At 46.4% G+C, this 15,000-nt stretch overlaps 1 protein-coding gene across 1 annotated transcript in view; it reads left to right on the top strand.

The window, feature by feature from the left end:
* The window catches only part of LOC139201979 (neuronal acetylcholine receptor subunit alpha-7), a 33,157-nt gene that overhangs the window by 7,005 nt on the left and 11,152 nt on the right, over positions 1-15,000 (top strand). The window contains exons 3-6 of the mRNA XM_070831433.1: positions 4,486-4,530; positions 10,718-10,827; positions 12,669-12,748; positions 14,313-14,480. Of these exons, the coding sequence (XP_070687534.1) occupies positions 4,486-4,530; positions 10,718-10,827; positions 12,669-12,748; positions 14,313-14,480 (403 nt within the window). The remainder of the gene's footprint in view (positions 1-4,485; positions 4,531-10,717; positions 10,828-12,668; positions 12,749-14,312; positions 14,481-15,000) is intronic.

Below are 15,000 nucleotides of genomic sequence, written 5' to 3'. Positions count from 1 at the left end.
GTTTTATGAGTACTTTTACTGTTTTATTAGTACTTTTACTGTGTTTTATGAGTACTTTTACTGTTTTATTAGTACTTTTACTGCAGTAAAGGATCAGAGCCCCTTAGATTAGATACTCAGTCCCAGTAAACATCCAGATGAAGCCTGTTCCTGCACCACTTTACCACACTGAGACATTTGAAAGATAATTCTAACTTTTAATCAATCAATTATTAAAATCTCCTCTCGTGGAGGTTTTAAATTAATCCCTCATCACTCCTCCTCATCTTGTGATCTAATCTCCTCCACACAGACGTTTTCTTCATGTTACTGTTTCACTTCATCTTCTCATGTGTGTGTGTGTGTGTGTGTGTGTGTGTGTGTGTGTGTGTGTGTGGGGGGGGGGGGGGGGCTCATTCTTCATCATCCTCATCTGTGTTTTCATTATCTGGTTTTGTTCTGTCTGATTAATTTGGATCGATTGTGAAAAGACTTATCCGACTTCATCCTTCTGGGCTTCATCCATATTTTATTTGCAGCGTTCATGCCGGCGTCAGAAGGCTCGTTCATTAGCCAGCATCACTTCATCACTTCATCACTTCATCACTTATTCATGTCAGATAATGACACACATTCACATTCAGCTGCTTTCGCTCTTCCACCTGCACATTCTGTCCGTCGTCTGATCCTTCTGCTGTTATTTTCTGATCAGTTGGAGCTTTTCACACATACAGAAGCAGCTCCGCTTACATAAGTCTGCTTCGTCTAGTGGCTGCAGGCTTCGTTAAAGGGGCTGGTCTGTAAGGACGCCTTTCCCTGGGGGGGTTCCCTCCAAACTCAATTTAATGCTCCCACATATTAAACCCTTTAATGCCTGAACCATGAAAAAATTGCCAGAAAATTCAAATTTGTTTACTGAACCTTCTGACAAATTACAAAAAATGTTTGAAAAGTCTTAATTTGTTCGTTTCTGCTACATCTGACATTTCAGCTGACAACGTGCAAAATGTTGTGCACCAGCAGGAATATTCCATCTGATCTCTGAAAGTATGTAGCATGTAAACGGCAGATTAGCTAGCAGCTACAGCCACTAGATTAAAGGCACAGTCCGCAGCATCGGAGAAACCAGAAAGTTGTGGATGTTGCCCCCCCAGGCGTTCCTCCAAAGCTGCTGCCCCACATCACATTTAACAGTGCGTGGCCGCTGCCGGGTCACTGACTCTGACAAATAAACAGCTCTGCTACAGCTGCAGGAATCTGGAAAATGCAGCTCTGCTCCGTCCCGTCTTCATCTGCAGCCCCCCCTTCATACCCGCTGTGACCCCGACAGTTACTCAGTCTGACGGCAGCTTCTCGAGGATCACTGTCGTGTTTCTACCTGCAGACGTGAAGCCCTTTGACAGGAGCTCTAACTTTTTGTTCTTTTCATGTCGTCTAGTTCATGTATTGATGAGAATTTCAACCAATATAACAAAAAGTGTTTGTAAGGTAAGCTGCAGACCTGTCTTTAAAGAACACATGTTGTTCTGTACAGATACACCCCCCCCCCCCCCCCAGTTTAAAAAAACTAATGCTGTCCACACATTAACACAAATGTCTCCACAAACAGAACTCAGTAAAGTCTCCGTCCACGGTTCATCCAGCAGCACAGAGGCCCTGAAGCCACAGTGACCGCTGGGCTCCACAGCCACAACCTGTTCAGTCCCATAACATTTGGAAAGTCTAGAAGAGCACCGAGATTAAATCATTCTGTCCCCATTCAAGTTAGTGGAGGGCTAATGGGAAGTTAGCATGGGGCTAACAGGAAGTAGCCTGCTCAGAGACACTGGTCCTCCAGGCTCTATGGACTCAACAATGAGGGAGATCCAGGTACTTGAAGGATCTCCAACACTGAGTCCAGGTCTCTGGTTCTACTTGTGGCTCCCTATGAGGGGCTGATGGAGCATCATGTTCAGTACTGTGGAATAAAGAATCTCCGTTCCTCTCACCTGGACTCTCTGAGCTAACCGGCTAACCCGGGGCTCCTTATCACGTCGCTAGCTCACTCCACCTACACCTGCCACGTCCTGCAGATCAGACGGCTTTTTACAAATCCTCCGTTTGTGTGCAGACGAGAAGCCGAAACACAGGATACTGGTTTCCATCATCACTCAGTGAGCAGTGTTTCATTAAAAAGATGCGTTCGGTTCAAACACACCAGACTCCATGTAGAATTCCTGATATTCTAGGTTTCCTCTCTGAATGTCAGAGATGAACGGTGGTTTTTATTTATTTCTCAGTCTTTCTGGCTGGTCTACAGTTTGGCATCACTCTCTTACATTACATCCCTGAACGTGTGGATGAGGCCTGATGGAGGACGAGAGACTCGGCACCTTCATGTAGTCTTTACGTCAGCGGCAGCGTGAGCTCACCGTGGGAGTGAAGCAGCATGTGTTATCATTATTCTGGTATTTACTGTGAAGCGGCAGCGGCACGTTGGCCAGTATCTCATGAAAGGTGTCTGACTTCAAACAGCCGGATCATCCCACTCGCTGTTTGACAGAAACCTGTCAGGGGAGGGGAGTGGTGGCACTTTTCGGCTCGGATCAGCTCAGCTGCTCGGCACAGTTTCACAGCTGCTGCTGTTGAGCCTCGTTAGGTTTTATATCCAGGCGAGTGGGTTTTCTGTCCGAGGCAGCGGAGGGCTGAACTCTGGCTTCCTCTCGTTCTGCAGTCAGAGACGATCAGGCTCACGTTCAGCCTGCTGCTGCTGCTGCTGCTGCTGCTGCTGCTGCTGCTGCTGCTGCTTCTCTGGCCGTTCATCTGCAGCAACATTAGGTCTTGCTTTGTTAGTGTTAGCTAGCTCATCATCAGGACATCAGGACATCAGGACCAGGGAGAAACACTCACATCCTCACTCCAGAGCCGAGGACGAGAGGGATCCACAGAGAGGGATCCACAGAGAGGGATCCACAGAGAGCAGTTTATTCATGTCCTTTCTGCCCTCTTGTCCCGTTGATGTAGACGCACAGAGAAACAGGAACCAGTTTCCATTGTTCAGAACATCATAATTACATTTGTGAAGAATCAACTTGGTTTAATACAACTGACTCACATCCTCGATAGTCAGCGGCTCAAACCACCACAGTCAGGCCCAGAGGGTTCGGGGGGATCTATAGATGAGTTAAAAACACTTTCCAATCAATAGAAATCAGTGTTCAGCTTCTATCCAGCAAGGAAGCTTCTAAAAGATGAAGAATTCTACATGGAGTCTGGTGTGTTTGCACTGAATGAGTCTCTACAGTGAAGTGATGATTCGATGATCTTTAAGAGTAAGCAGAAACACCAGTGGAGGCTCTGGGGATCTTTCTGCTCTGTCAGATCTCCGTCGCTCAGAAAGTAAAACCTGAAACAGTTCAGATCTCCTCTGGAGGGTTCACAGATCTTAAGATCCACTGTTGTTCTGGATCAACATGTTCTCTGTCTCTCTTTAGTCTCCTCTGATGAACAACATGTCTGATTCTTGGATTTCCTCCATGTGGCCCAACGAAACTGAGGTGCCATAAAAAGCATAAAAGAAACACTACAGTGAAATATAAAAGAGAAATAACATCACACCAAACAAGTCAGACAGTGTTTAGTGCACTTCTGTCTGTTTTTTAGTGTTCGTTCTGGCTTTTAATGTCCTGAAACATCTGCCGGAGGGTAACAGTTCATCCCTGAGGATGTGCTGTGCCCTCCGGAGGCAGTGAAGGCTGTAGAGCTCCTCCAGGGAGGGAAGGGGGCAGCTGGTGATCCTCTGAACCACACGCACACACAGGATGTGAGGATGCTCTCTGAGGAGCATCGGTAGGAGGACACAAGCAGCTTCTGTGTGAGGTGGTTGTTCCTCAGTGTCCTCTGGTGCTGGTGCTCCTGGTCAGGACGTCCTCCATGTGCACGCCTGTGTGGAGACCCTCTCCAAAGTCCTCCTCCTGAAAGCTATGATGGTCTCTGGAACCTTTTAGCTGAGGTTGGACATATTTTAGGGACATGAAGCGTCTGAAGATCATCACCAGAAGAAGCAGCAGCGGAGGCCAGAGGTCGTCTACTGTCATATGTTCATGTGTTCAACACATGACAACATGTGTGAACAACAACTGAACGACGTTCAGACTGAATCCTCTGTCTGTTACAGATCATTATAACAGGAACATGCTAACATGCTAACAACACGTCCTGTGGAGGGGGGGGGGGCGTGGCGTCCGTTCTCATGGGGTTAATGACCTTGGAGGAATCTCCCTCCTCCTGCAGGCCGCCTGCTCGCTCACAAAGCCCCATCTTTTAATTCTCTCTTACGCTCGGCTACCTGAGAATCCATTAAGAGGCCGGACATTCATCAAACTGACGTTGCTCATATTCACCCCCCCCCTGCTGGCGCGCTGCCGTGTTTAAGATGAATTCTTTGGGACGGAGGAGGGACGGAGGGCGGACAGACTTTTAGCCGCAGTCCGCTCACTGACTCTTCTTCTGTTTTTGTGTTTGCAGGACGAGAAGAACCAGGTGCTGACCACCAACATCTGGCTGCAGCTGGTGAGTCTCCTCCATCAGCTCCTCTGTTCCCTCACAGGTTAAAGTTTCACCTTCGTCTGCGTCCACGGGCAGAAAGCTGTTTTTATCTGTTGTCCCGTTACATCAGCTTTTTATTCATGAGCAGTCCGGACGCTGCAGAGGCTGAGGAGTGTTTCCAGAAGGACCTGCTCAAACCTTTGGTTGTTCTCTGAGCTCCTCTCCAGCCTGTTTCATCACTCTGCTCTTCCACTGCTTTCACCTTCACCCCTTCACCTTCACCCCTTCACCTTCACCCCTTCACCTGCCACCAGGAGGACACTGACCCTTCACACACCAAAGGTTCAGACTGAAACCCCCAACATGTCCCAAAGAACTGAACCTGAAACTTCTGAGGTTCAGTGTTTTGCCTCTGAGACACATGAGGAAACTTTTCGACCACAAAATACCTTTAAACTACACAAGAGTCATATATTTATATGTTTATATGATCAGACATCTTTTTTACCAACGTATTCATCTTGGTCTCTGGTTTTAAACTCTACTAGAGGTCACCTGCATTCATTCACTCATTCGTTGGATGTTTAATTAGACTGCAGAGCTCACTGAGCTCCACATTATCAAAGTATAAAATAAAAGTAAGATGTGGAAAAGAAACTGCAGCAGATGAACTGATGAACAGGTTAAAATGATATATAGCATTATATTTATATATTGAATATATATCAATAAGCATTAACACATGACAGACAGAAGTCATTTGAAATAGCAGAGCTGTCTGATCTGAAAGTGGGGGTGTAACAGTGGGGGTGCTGCTCAGCCCCTCTGGTTGCTGTAGAGATCCATAACTCAGAGTAAATGGATGATCGGTGGGTAAACTCAGTGCTGGACCCTGTCCTGCTGTGGGGGCTCAGCTCCATCACAGAAAATGAGCCCTGAGCCGCCTCCAGCTGTTACAGATGTGTGTTTGTGCCGGTCGGGCCTCTGGGGACGCCGTGTAAGCTGACTCTGGGGAGGGAGAGCGAGTAAACATTGATAATAAATGGAAGCCTGCAGCCGCATCATCCCATCCTTCCTTCAGTTCGGCTTCCAGAGAGACTCTGGAGGAATCGCAGCTCTGCAGCTTGACCCAGATACGATGGAGGAAAACTCCATCCAGGCAGCGAGCAGAGTGCCAACTTCTTTTTCTGTCTCCACGAGTGCTTCATCTGCTGCTCTGCTGCTGCTGAACACCTGACACCTGCTGCTTCGCCCCTCTCTGCCGGGCCGCTCCGGCTCTGGCCTGGATGGAGAGCAGGGGAATTCATTAGAAGAGCCTCCTAAACCCATTTCATGCAGCTGTCCAGATTTAATTAGGTTTCATATCAGGTCCCGTGGAACGTGTTTGTAAAGTGGTGACGCACTAATCCGGCCTAATCTGCTGCTCTCGGATGGAAAGGTTGGTCCCCCCCCCCGGAGACTCGGCACGTCCTCTCTGCAGCACCCTCCGAGGACCGACTAGTCTTTTAGCTTAATTTAATTTCTCCTCCTCCTCCTCCTCCTCCTCCTCCTCCTCCTCCTGCTGGAGTCACTGTGCTTTCTGTGGAGGGATGAATGTCTGTGAGCGAGAGGAAACATTTCTCTGTGTGGGTTTTTAATGTCAGAGTGTTTCTTCCAGCAAACTAGAAAACTTTGACTCGCTCAGAGACTAAAAACAGAAAGAACATGAACGTGTTGGAGCAGCTTTCTACCTTCAGGGGCTCCTGAACATCGTGTGTTTTACAGCGCTTGGTTATCTCGCTGAGTATCGTCTTATTTAGAAGTTTGATCAGGAAACAGAGACATAAAAGCAGAGCGACACACTAATTATAATTAAGTTAATTCTATATTTGATTGGTAGTATAGCACCTTCTGCTACACATACAGTCACATGTACCAAGTGCTTCACATGAAAGAGACATAAAACCACCTTAAAATCACATTAACACATTAATATAGATATAATAAAGTATTTAAATAGTCTGCAGTAGCTTTAAAGTCATCCAACAGGGTTCGTTAGCAAACACTATAGCAGCTCTGAGCTACATGCTAATGTTAGCATGCACCAACTTAGTGTAGTGTGTTAGCATGCTAACATATGCTAATTAGCATTAGATTAGCATAGATTGATGTCTTCAGCTCTGCAAGCATTTAAACCAAAGTGTTCATCCTGAAGGGACCATGAACCACTGAAGATAACACAGAACTGGACGTAAAACATCTGAGATACTTTCAGGACTTTAGTTAAAACCTTCTCTCCAACACTTCATGTCCATATGAACTCATCTCCATCGGCTAAAATGTTTTGTAGAAACCTTCATCCACTTTATCTTTAATTATCAACTACCGTATTCTCTACTGAACCTTTTCTTAGTTTATTTATCAGCCCTCCTCCAGGCGGTATGTTCGTGGTGGGGGGCTGCTGGTGGTCTGGTTCAGCGTGAAGAGGCGTGCCGTGTTCTTGGTGTTATGATCTCTGTGTAAAAAGGTTTTATCAGACTGAGACTGAAGCCTCAGTTTGCTGTCGGCTGCTCTGCTCTGTGTCTCTCTGGCCTCCGGCTGCTCTCTCACATGTTTAGTGTTGCCGGAGAGGACGAATTAAAAAGATCCAAAAATAACCAGAGACTGTCGGAGAGGATGATCCTGTTAGAAAACATCCGAGCAAACGGGACAAATCTACTGATGAGCCTTTATCTGAAGAACTTTCCAACAGCAGCACCGATGACGGACCACTTTTTCTTCCCCTCTGAATTATTTGAGCCTCATTTTATTGCATCAGCTGGTTTTCTTTCCTTTCTCGTGAGCAGGTTTTCTTCGGGCCTCGCTCTGCTCACACTCTGTCAGCCTTTGAACCTCTTCAGACGAGAGCAAGGGGAGCGCAGACATCCTCACCTGCTCATTAAATATGCATGGAAGCACTTGACAGGAAACACTTTCTCACCTCTCCTCTCACTTCTGCTCATTTCTCTTGTTGCTGTTTTAACATAAACTTTAATATCATCTAAGGACGTTTGCTTCGCAGGCCGATAGTAAAGGACATAAAGGCAACAGGACAATATTCTGTATTATGTTGGTTTATATCATAAGTGAACTAGACGCAGGCAGATAAAATGGACAGTGCAGATGAAACGCTGGTTGTTACCTGTGAAGTCTTTTACATGTTAGTGTGGTTTTAGTGGCCCAGAGCTGCAGCCTCACCTGCTGGGACAGTTTTCTGTTGGAGGCGACTGAAGCCACATCGTCTGCATACATTCACACTCTGACACGTTCCTCATAGGAAAGACAGAGAGCGGCTGTTCATCAGGGAGCTTTAGAGGAACTTTGACCTTTGGACAGAGCCAGGCTAGCTGTCTCCACCTGTTTCCACTCTTTATGCTAAGCTAACCTGTTCCATCCATGACACACACACATTATACCAATGATCCCATGTCAGTGTGTGTTAGTGAGGCTCTGTCTAATCCTTGGAAGTGCCCACTAAAGCTGTATCTTATTTCAAATACTACACACGGTCAAAGACTGGCGTGCTCTCACGGCTCCACAGCTTCAGCTAACGACCGCATGCAGTTTGTATTGATGCTTCATCCAATCAGAGGCCGGGACTCGGTCCTAATTACTGAAATGAAACTAAGGACCTCATTATCCTTTAATACAGCAAAATTTAAATCACAACTATTTACAATTACACTTTACAGCTATATTTCTAATACACAAACCCTCTGTACAGAGTATTTACACTAAAACGTTGTATTAGTCCTTTCATACATGAACTCTGGATTCACGTCTTTGTCCATGAGACTATAAATGTTGAATCAGTGTTGCAGTGAACCAGGATGGTTGCCACAGTAACTGAATCAGTGGACTTGTGTTAAAGCACATTAAGAGTCAGATTAAAGGCTGCTGATAAATTCTGACAAGTTTTCGGACCAGATTTCATGTTTTACCATCGGAGCGCTGCGGCTGTTTGCTCCTCTGGACGGAGAGCACCACCTCCAGCTCGTTATCGCAGACCTCTGACTCGTCTGATGATGTTTCTTTAATTTGGTGAAAGCAGAGTTTGCCGCCTGCGTGTCAACACACTGGTGTTTCATGTTCACATGAAAGTGACACGTCTCTTTTCATGGTTCCTATTATTTCTGCTGCTTTGGAGAAACTCCAGACAGGAAACACACTTTAGGAAACGTTTGTTAATCTGTGTGCCGGGACCGCAGCATCATTACCTCACACATCTTCATGCTCTCCAGCCTCTGATTATGGCCCCCCCACAGCCCCGTCAGATGGGAGGGGGGCAAACACACACACACAATCATTTCATTTCATCGTTTCCTGTCTACATGACTCCTCTTTCTGTGATCCACAGGTTTAAAACAGCACATTGATGAACTTCTGCACACGTGTTCTGATCTCTGAGGCCTCACGAGGACACGAGATGTTTCTTAGTAAAAACTCCTCCATTGTTGCTGATCTCTTTTGGCTGGACGACGATGACAAACTGGGGTTATACTTTAGGGTATTTTGGTAAAGAAGGCAGAATGTTTAGTTTAAGACTGAGAAATTAGTAACTAAATGAAAAGTATGTAGATGCTTTTAAACTGTAATCCTGGTGTCTCGTTAACACATGAGGGTCGGGAACATTGTGTGTATGACACGGAAATAATCAATCAATCAGCCACTAAAAGCATCTGATCAAAAGGGCCAACAGCTATAACGACCAGTTTAAAACATTACGAAGATGATTGGCTCATCTTTCATTGACCCATTTCATTGGGTTAAAAATAATAAATAACTGTGATCAACCAGGTGAGACGTGGGCTCATCAGACCTCTGATTGCAGCCAGTGTAATTACTCCTTTAATTCCACTTTTTGCTCACACGTTCAGATTCCTGCAGATGGAAAACTTTTAATTGAAGTTGCTCTGAACAGAGAAACCCTCCTCAGAGGTCTGGACCCGGCAGCTGTCTGAACTTCACAGTCTCGTCTTGTGATTTCCGCTGCGACGCTTCTGCCTTTAACAGATTCCTCGGAGGAAAACAGTGACAGGAAGTAAACAGGCTGAGAGAGACGTGAGCGACCTTCAGCCGTCAGCTCAGACCAAAGAGCTCAGACACAGCGAGGGAAGAGCTGAGGATGCAAATGAGACGTCAGCGCGCTGCCGATGTTGGCCGGCAGCTTCTCCTCAGAAACACACAGAGGGCGAGACAATGGCCGTTACATAAGAGGCTGATGGAGACTTCTGCAGCTGAGGGATGGAGGTCAAACACAGATGAGCTGCTGCTTATCGGCTGCTTTCAGTCAGACGGAGACCTCAGTCCTGTTTCTGTCCCTGGTGCAAACCTGATGTGATGTTTGGGCACAAAATCAGCCTCCATTTATTAGTTTTGTCCTTTTTTAAATTGGTTTGACAGGCACAAAACAATTTCCAAATATTTATATACACAATGAAATCCAGGTGCAGTGCCTGAAATGACACTCGAAAAATACTTATCCCTACAGAGAGAGACCTGGAAGATCCTTTTGGTTTAACCACAAACAGCACACACACCAGACTACATTCACTAAAACAGGGATTTTAGAGAACAGGACACAGGAGCTGCTGCCTCCATCAGTTAGTATGTTTGTGTTATTGTGTGGCTCACAAATGTTGAGCTGGATGAACTGACCCTTTTTTACACCAAAGTCACACAATAACACAAATAAGCCACTCGATCAAGGCAGCAGCAGGCAAGCAACTCCCATGTAAAATCCCTGTTTTAGTGAATGTAGTCTGGTGTGTGTGCTGTTTGTGGTTAAACCAAAAGGATCTTCCAGGTCTCTCTCTGTAGGGATCCTTTCCATGATGCTGTCACACACTCAGAATAACACTGTGAGCCTGAAAATCAGGAGGTTTAGTTTAAAGCAGCTGTCTTTAAACTAAAGGGAGTCAAGCTCTTTATAAAACAGTTCACAGTTTTAGTGATTTAATGATTTTATTTCACACGTGAAGGTAAAACTTTTCCTGCTTTCAGTCCCTTTTCAGATCGTTTTTAACAGTTTGATCAGGATGAAGGATTTCAGTTCTGTCTAAAAGTCTCTTAAAGAGATTTAAGGTTATTTTAGGTTCAATGGTTATTTTGAGTTTTCTTATGTGTTTTCTAGTTTGTGGACTGGACGTGTGTGTGTGTGTGTGTGTGTGTGTGTGTGTGTGTGTGTTTGCAGTACTGGACAGATTTCTACCTGCAGTGGAACACGTCCGACTATCCAGGTGTGACCAACGTCCGATTCCCCGACAGTCAAATCTGGAGGCCCGACATCCTGCTGTACAACAGGTGGGTCTGAACACTTTTTTAAAAGTCTTTAAAAGTCTTTAAAAGTCGTGTTCTTAATATTCTTTTCCTTTGGTGACACCCAGCGTGGGCGTAGTTAACCCTGTCAGTGGTGTATCCCATCACTGCATCAGTGTTATTCTGTAATGGGGGGGCACCAGGCCAGACGTCAGTGGGACGAGCAGAGGTTCATCTGGCCTGATGTCGATGCAGAGGAGCCTGCTGACGTCCATCCAACAGAAATATTCAGTGTTCTGAAGCTCAGATTTCAGAGTTTCCAAACCTTTTTTGTTTTCCAGCACGTGCACCAGCCTTCAGATCATTTACAAGGATTCAAACACAGAAAACAAACCAGATCAGAGATCAGTCTGAAGATCAGTCTGAAGATCAGTCTGAAGCTCAGCCTGAAGATCAGTCTGAAGCTCAGTCTGAAGCTCAGTCTGAAGCTCAGTCTGAAGATCAGTCTGAAGATCAGTCTGAAGATCAGTCTGAAGCTCAGCCTGAAGATCAGTCTGAAGATCAGTCTGAAGCTCAGCCTGAAGCTCAGTCTGAAGATCAGTCTGAAGATCAGTCTGAAGCTCAGCCTGAAGCTCAGCCTGAAGCTCAGTCTGAAGATCAGTCTGAAGCTCAGCCTGAAGCTCAGTCTGAAGATCAGTCTGAAGATCAGTCTGAAGCTCAGTCTGAAGATCAGTCTGAAGCTCAGCCTGAAGCTCAGTCTGAAGCTCAGTCTGAAGATCAGTCTGAAGCTCAGTCTGAAGATCAGTCTGAAGATCAGTCTGAAGATCAGCCTGAAGATCAGTCTGAAGCTCAGTCTGAAGATCAGCCTGAAGCTCAGCCTGAAGCTCAGCCTGAAGATCAGCCTGAAGATCAGCCTGAAGCTCAGTCTGAAGATCAGTCTGAAGATCAGTCTGAAGCTCAGTCTGAAGATCAGTCTGAAGATCAGCCTGAAGATCAGTCTGAAGCTCAGTCTGAAGCTCAGCCTGAAGATCAGTCTGAAGCTCAGTCTGAAGCTCAGCCTGAAGATCAGTCTGAAGCTCTGAACTCAAACACAAACTGACGTTTGCAGAGAACAGATTTTTTTACCATCCAGTCAGAATGTGATGGAAGCTGCCACAGACACTGGAGCTGTGGATGTGCATCCTGAGCGACTTCACCTCTCGTGGCTGAGAGTGACATTAAATTGTTTTTTTTTTGGGGGGGGGGGGGGGGGGGGGCAGCGACGGAACAACAGGATCACTTTGTCTCTGGTGGATTGAGGGTGTTTTCAGTTCACGGTGAGCCGCCCTGAACCAACTCCTGGTTTATTTTCATCGCTCAGTTCTGACTCAGTAAACAAGCTAATTCAGCTAATTCCCCCAAAGATAGCCCCCCCCCCCGTCAGGATGAACACCTCTCTGTTAGCACACACACCAGAGCCACTGGCTGCAGCAGCCTCTCTGCTGGATGCTAACGAGCTCATTAGCCGAGCACAGTGTGATCCTGGTGGGAGGGGGGCGGTGAGGGGGCACGCTGTCAGAGAGTATTGACCCGGCCGGCTGTAATGAGAGCGGGCCGGTGAGCGGCCCCCGCCTGACTGATTACTGCATGACTCACTGGGCTGTGGGTCAACTTCACTGGAAACTCACTGCACTCTCACTGCTGAGGTGGAGCTACAGCCCACAGACTGCTAACTGCTAACTAACTGCTAACTAACTGCTAACTGACTGCTAACTGACTGCTAACTAACTGCTAACTGAGCGCTAACTGACCGTGTGTGTGTGTGAGTGTGTGTGTGTGAGTGTATCCAGCTGATGGATCTGATCTGATCTGATCTGATCTGATCTGATCTGATCTGATCTCCACAGTGCTGATGAACGGTTTGATGCCTCCTTCCACACCAACATCCTGGTCAACTCCTCCGGCTACTGCCAGTACCTGCCACCAGGTGAGCACACCTGTCTGTCTGTCTGTCCAGGTGAGCACACCTGTCTGTCTGTCTGTCCAGGTGAGCACACCTGTCTGTCTGTCTGTCTGTCTGTGGATGAGCTGTGGGACATACTGTTGATTGGAAGTCAGAATTGAGCTTTTAGATGTATTTTAATTGATAATCGATAGGTGATCAGGATAAATCACCTGTATAGATCACCTGCCTTAATTGTTGTGTCCTCCCTGCTCTGAGCTCTGTGTGGAGGCAGGTGGAGATTAACGGCTCGTCCTTCCTAATAAAGAGCTCACCTTCCTGAGAGGGGCTCTGATGAACGACTCCATGAGACAAATGAAGCCTGAAGGTTTATGGAGGGGGGGGTCACCATGAGGTCGGGGGGTCAACAGGAGGAGTTATGGTCCTGATTAACGACCTGAGACTCAACATGACCTTCATCTGTGCAGCTGATGGAGTAACAGAGTAACACTGAGTTAAACTGGTCTCCACTTGTTCTGTTTATTTGGGTTCAAACAGCAGGAAGTGAAGATTAATAACATAATATCTATATATATATATATGTGATTAGATCTGAGCAGGAGGGAAGCCCATTGTGATCAGAAATCAATAACCTATAAAAGTCTTCACAGCTCTATCACTGCCCACAGCTCATGCTGATTAGTGTGTGTGTGTGTGTGTGTGTGTGTGTGTGTGTGTGTGTGGGGGTGGGGGGGGGGGGGGGCAGCAGAGGCTTCATGAGAAAAAAAACACCAGAATAATAAATGTAAACTGTTTAAATGCTAACGGGGCTTCACCTCTAACCTGCTAACTGGAGCTAATGCTGTGCTAACTGAGGCTAATGAATGTGCTAACTGAGGCTAATGAATGTGCTAACTGGGGCTAATGCTTGTGCTAACTGAGGCTAATGAATGTGCTAACTGGAGCTAATGCTGTGCTAACTGGGGCTAATGAATGTGCTAACTGGGGCTAATGAATGTGCTAACTGGGGCTAATGCTTGTGCTAACTGGGGCTAATGAATGTGCTAACTGGGGCTAATGCTTGTGCTAACTGGGGCTAATGCTTGTGCTAACTGGGGCTAATGAATGTGCTAACTGGGGCTAATGCTTGTGCTAACTGGGGCTAATGCTTGTGCTAACAGGTGCTAATGCTTGTGCTAACTTGCTACACAGTAAAATAAAGCTGAAAGCTAGAATCAAGTATCAGAAACAGTTCTTCAGACTTAGTCGGTCAAACTTCTCTCCGTCTCTTCAGACCAGGTCGTCCTGAGCACCGTTTTCTTTAAACCTCTTCACTGTTTATCTGCTGCTAACAACAGACGTCAGCTCGTCCTCGTCTCTCCAACTTATTTAGCATCTGAGTCATCTTCTTAAATCATCCTTTTCTCTGGCTGTGATTTATTTTCTGGGGGGCTTATCTTCCTGGATTCTTCCTGGGTTAGTCTGTGTCAGCAGGAGATCCATATCAAATCAAACAGTACTTATTTATTCTTTGTCTTTGACCTTTTTATTCCTTGATCCGCTCACACACTCTGTGCTTCCCGCTCCTCCATCTCTATCTTTACTTCAGGGATATTTAAGAGCACCTGTTACATCGACGTCCGCTGGTTTCCGTTCGACGTGCAGCGCTGTGACCTGAAGTTCGGCTCGTGGACGTACGGCGGCTGGTCTCTGGACCTGCAGATGATCGAGGCCGACGTCACCGGATACATCGCCAACGGAGAGTGGGACCTCGTGGGTAAGAGCACCACGAGCACCTCGACGGGCCGAGGTGTTAAACAGAACGCAGGTTCGGTTTCAGTGATCCCACTTTTCCTCCGATCATGAAGTCCTTGTGTAGAAAGTCCAACGTGGCCAAAAGTATACGGACACCATTAAGATAACACGCTGTCAGGATGCTGCTCTCTACACATTTAAACCTGGTGACAGCGCTCTAGCAGTGAACTTTAAAACACTGCTTTACAGAAACATCAGGTCTCTAAAAACACACCATCAAAGTGAGACGTGTTAATGTTAAAAGGTGGGGCTGACACTTGGCGGGTTTTATGACTTTTAATGATATAAAATTCAGCATTTGACGTTTTATGTGGCAATAAGCAGCTTTAAACTGTCAGGACACAACACAGCATGGAAAGAGGTGAGATTTGACACTTCCCACTTGCCGTACTTCCTGGAGTTTGCATTGGGCTGCATTCACAAAGACCCAGAGACGACTGGAGAGCATCTGCTCCATCAGCAGGCCTGTCCATCGTGGCTGT

This window comes from Pempheris klunzingeri, chromosome 5, assembly GCF_042242105.1.
Source record: "Pempheris klunzingeri isolate RE-2024b chromosome 5, fPemKlu1.hap1, whole genome shotgun sequence".
NCBI lineage: Eukaryota > Metazoa > Chordata > Actinopteri > Acropomatiformes > Pempheridae > Pempheris > Pempheris klunzingeri.
The sequence above is the reverse complement of the archived record's forward strand: the minus strand, read 5'-3'. Positions and strand labels throughout refer to the sequence as shown.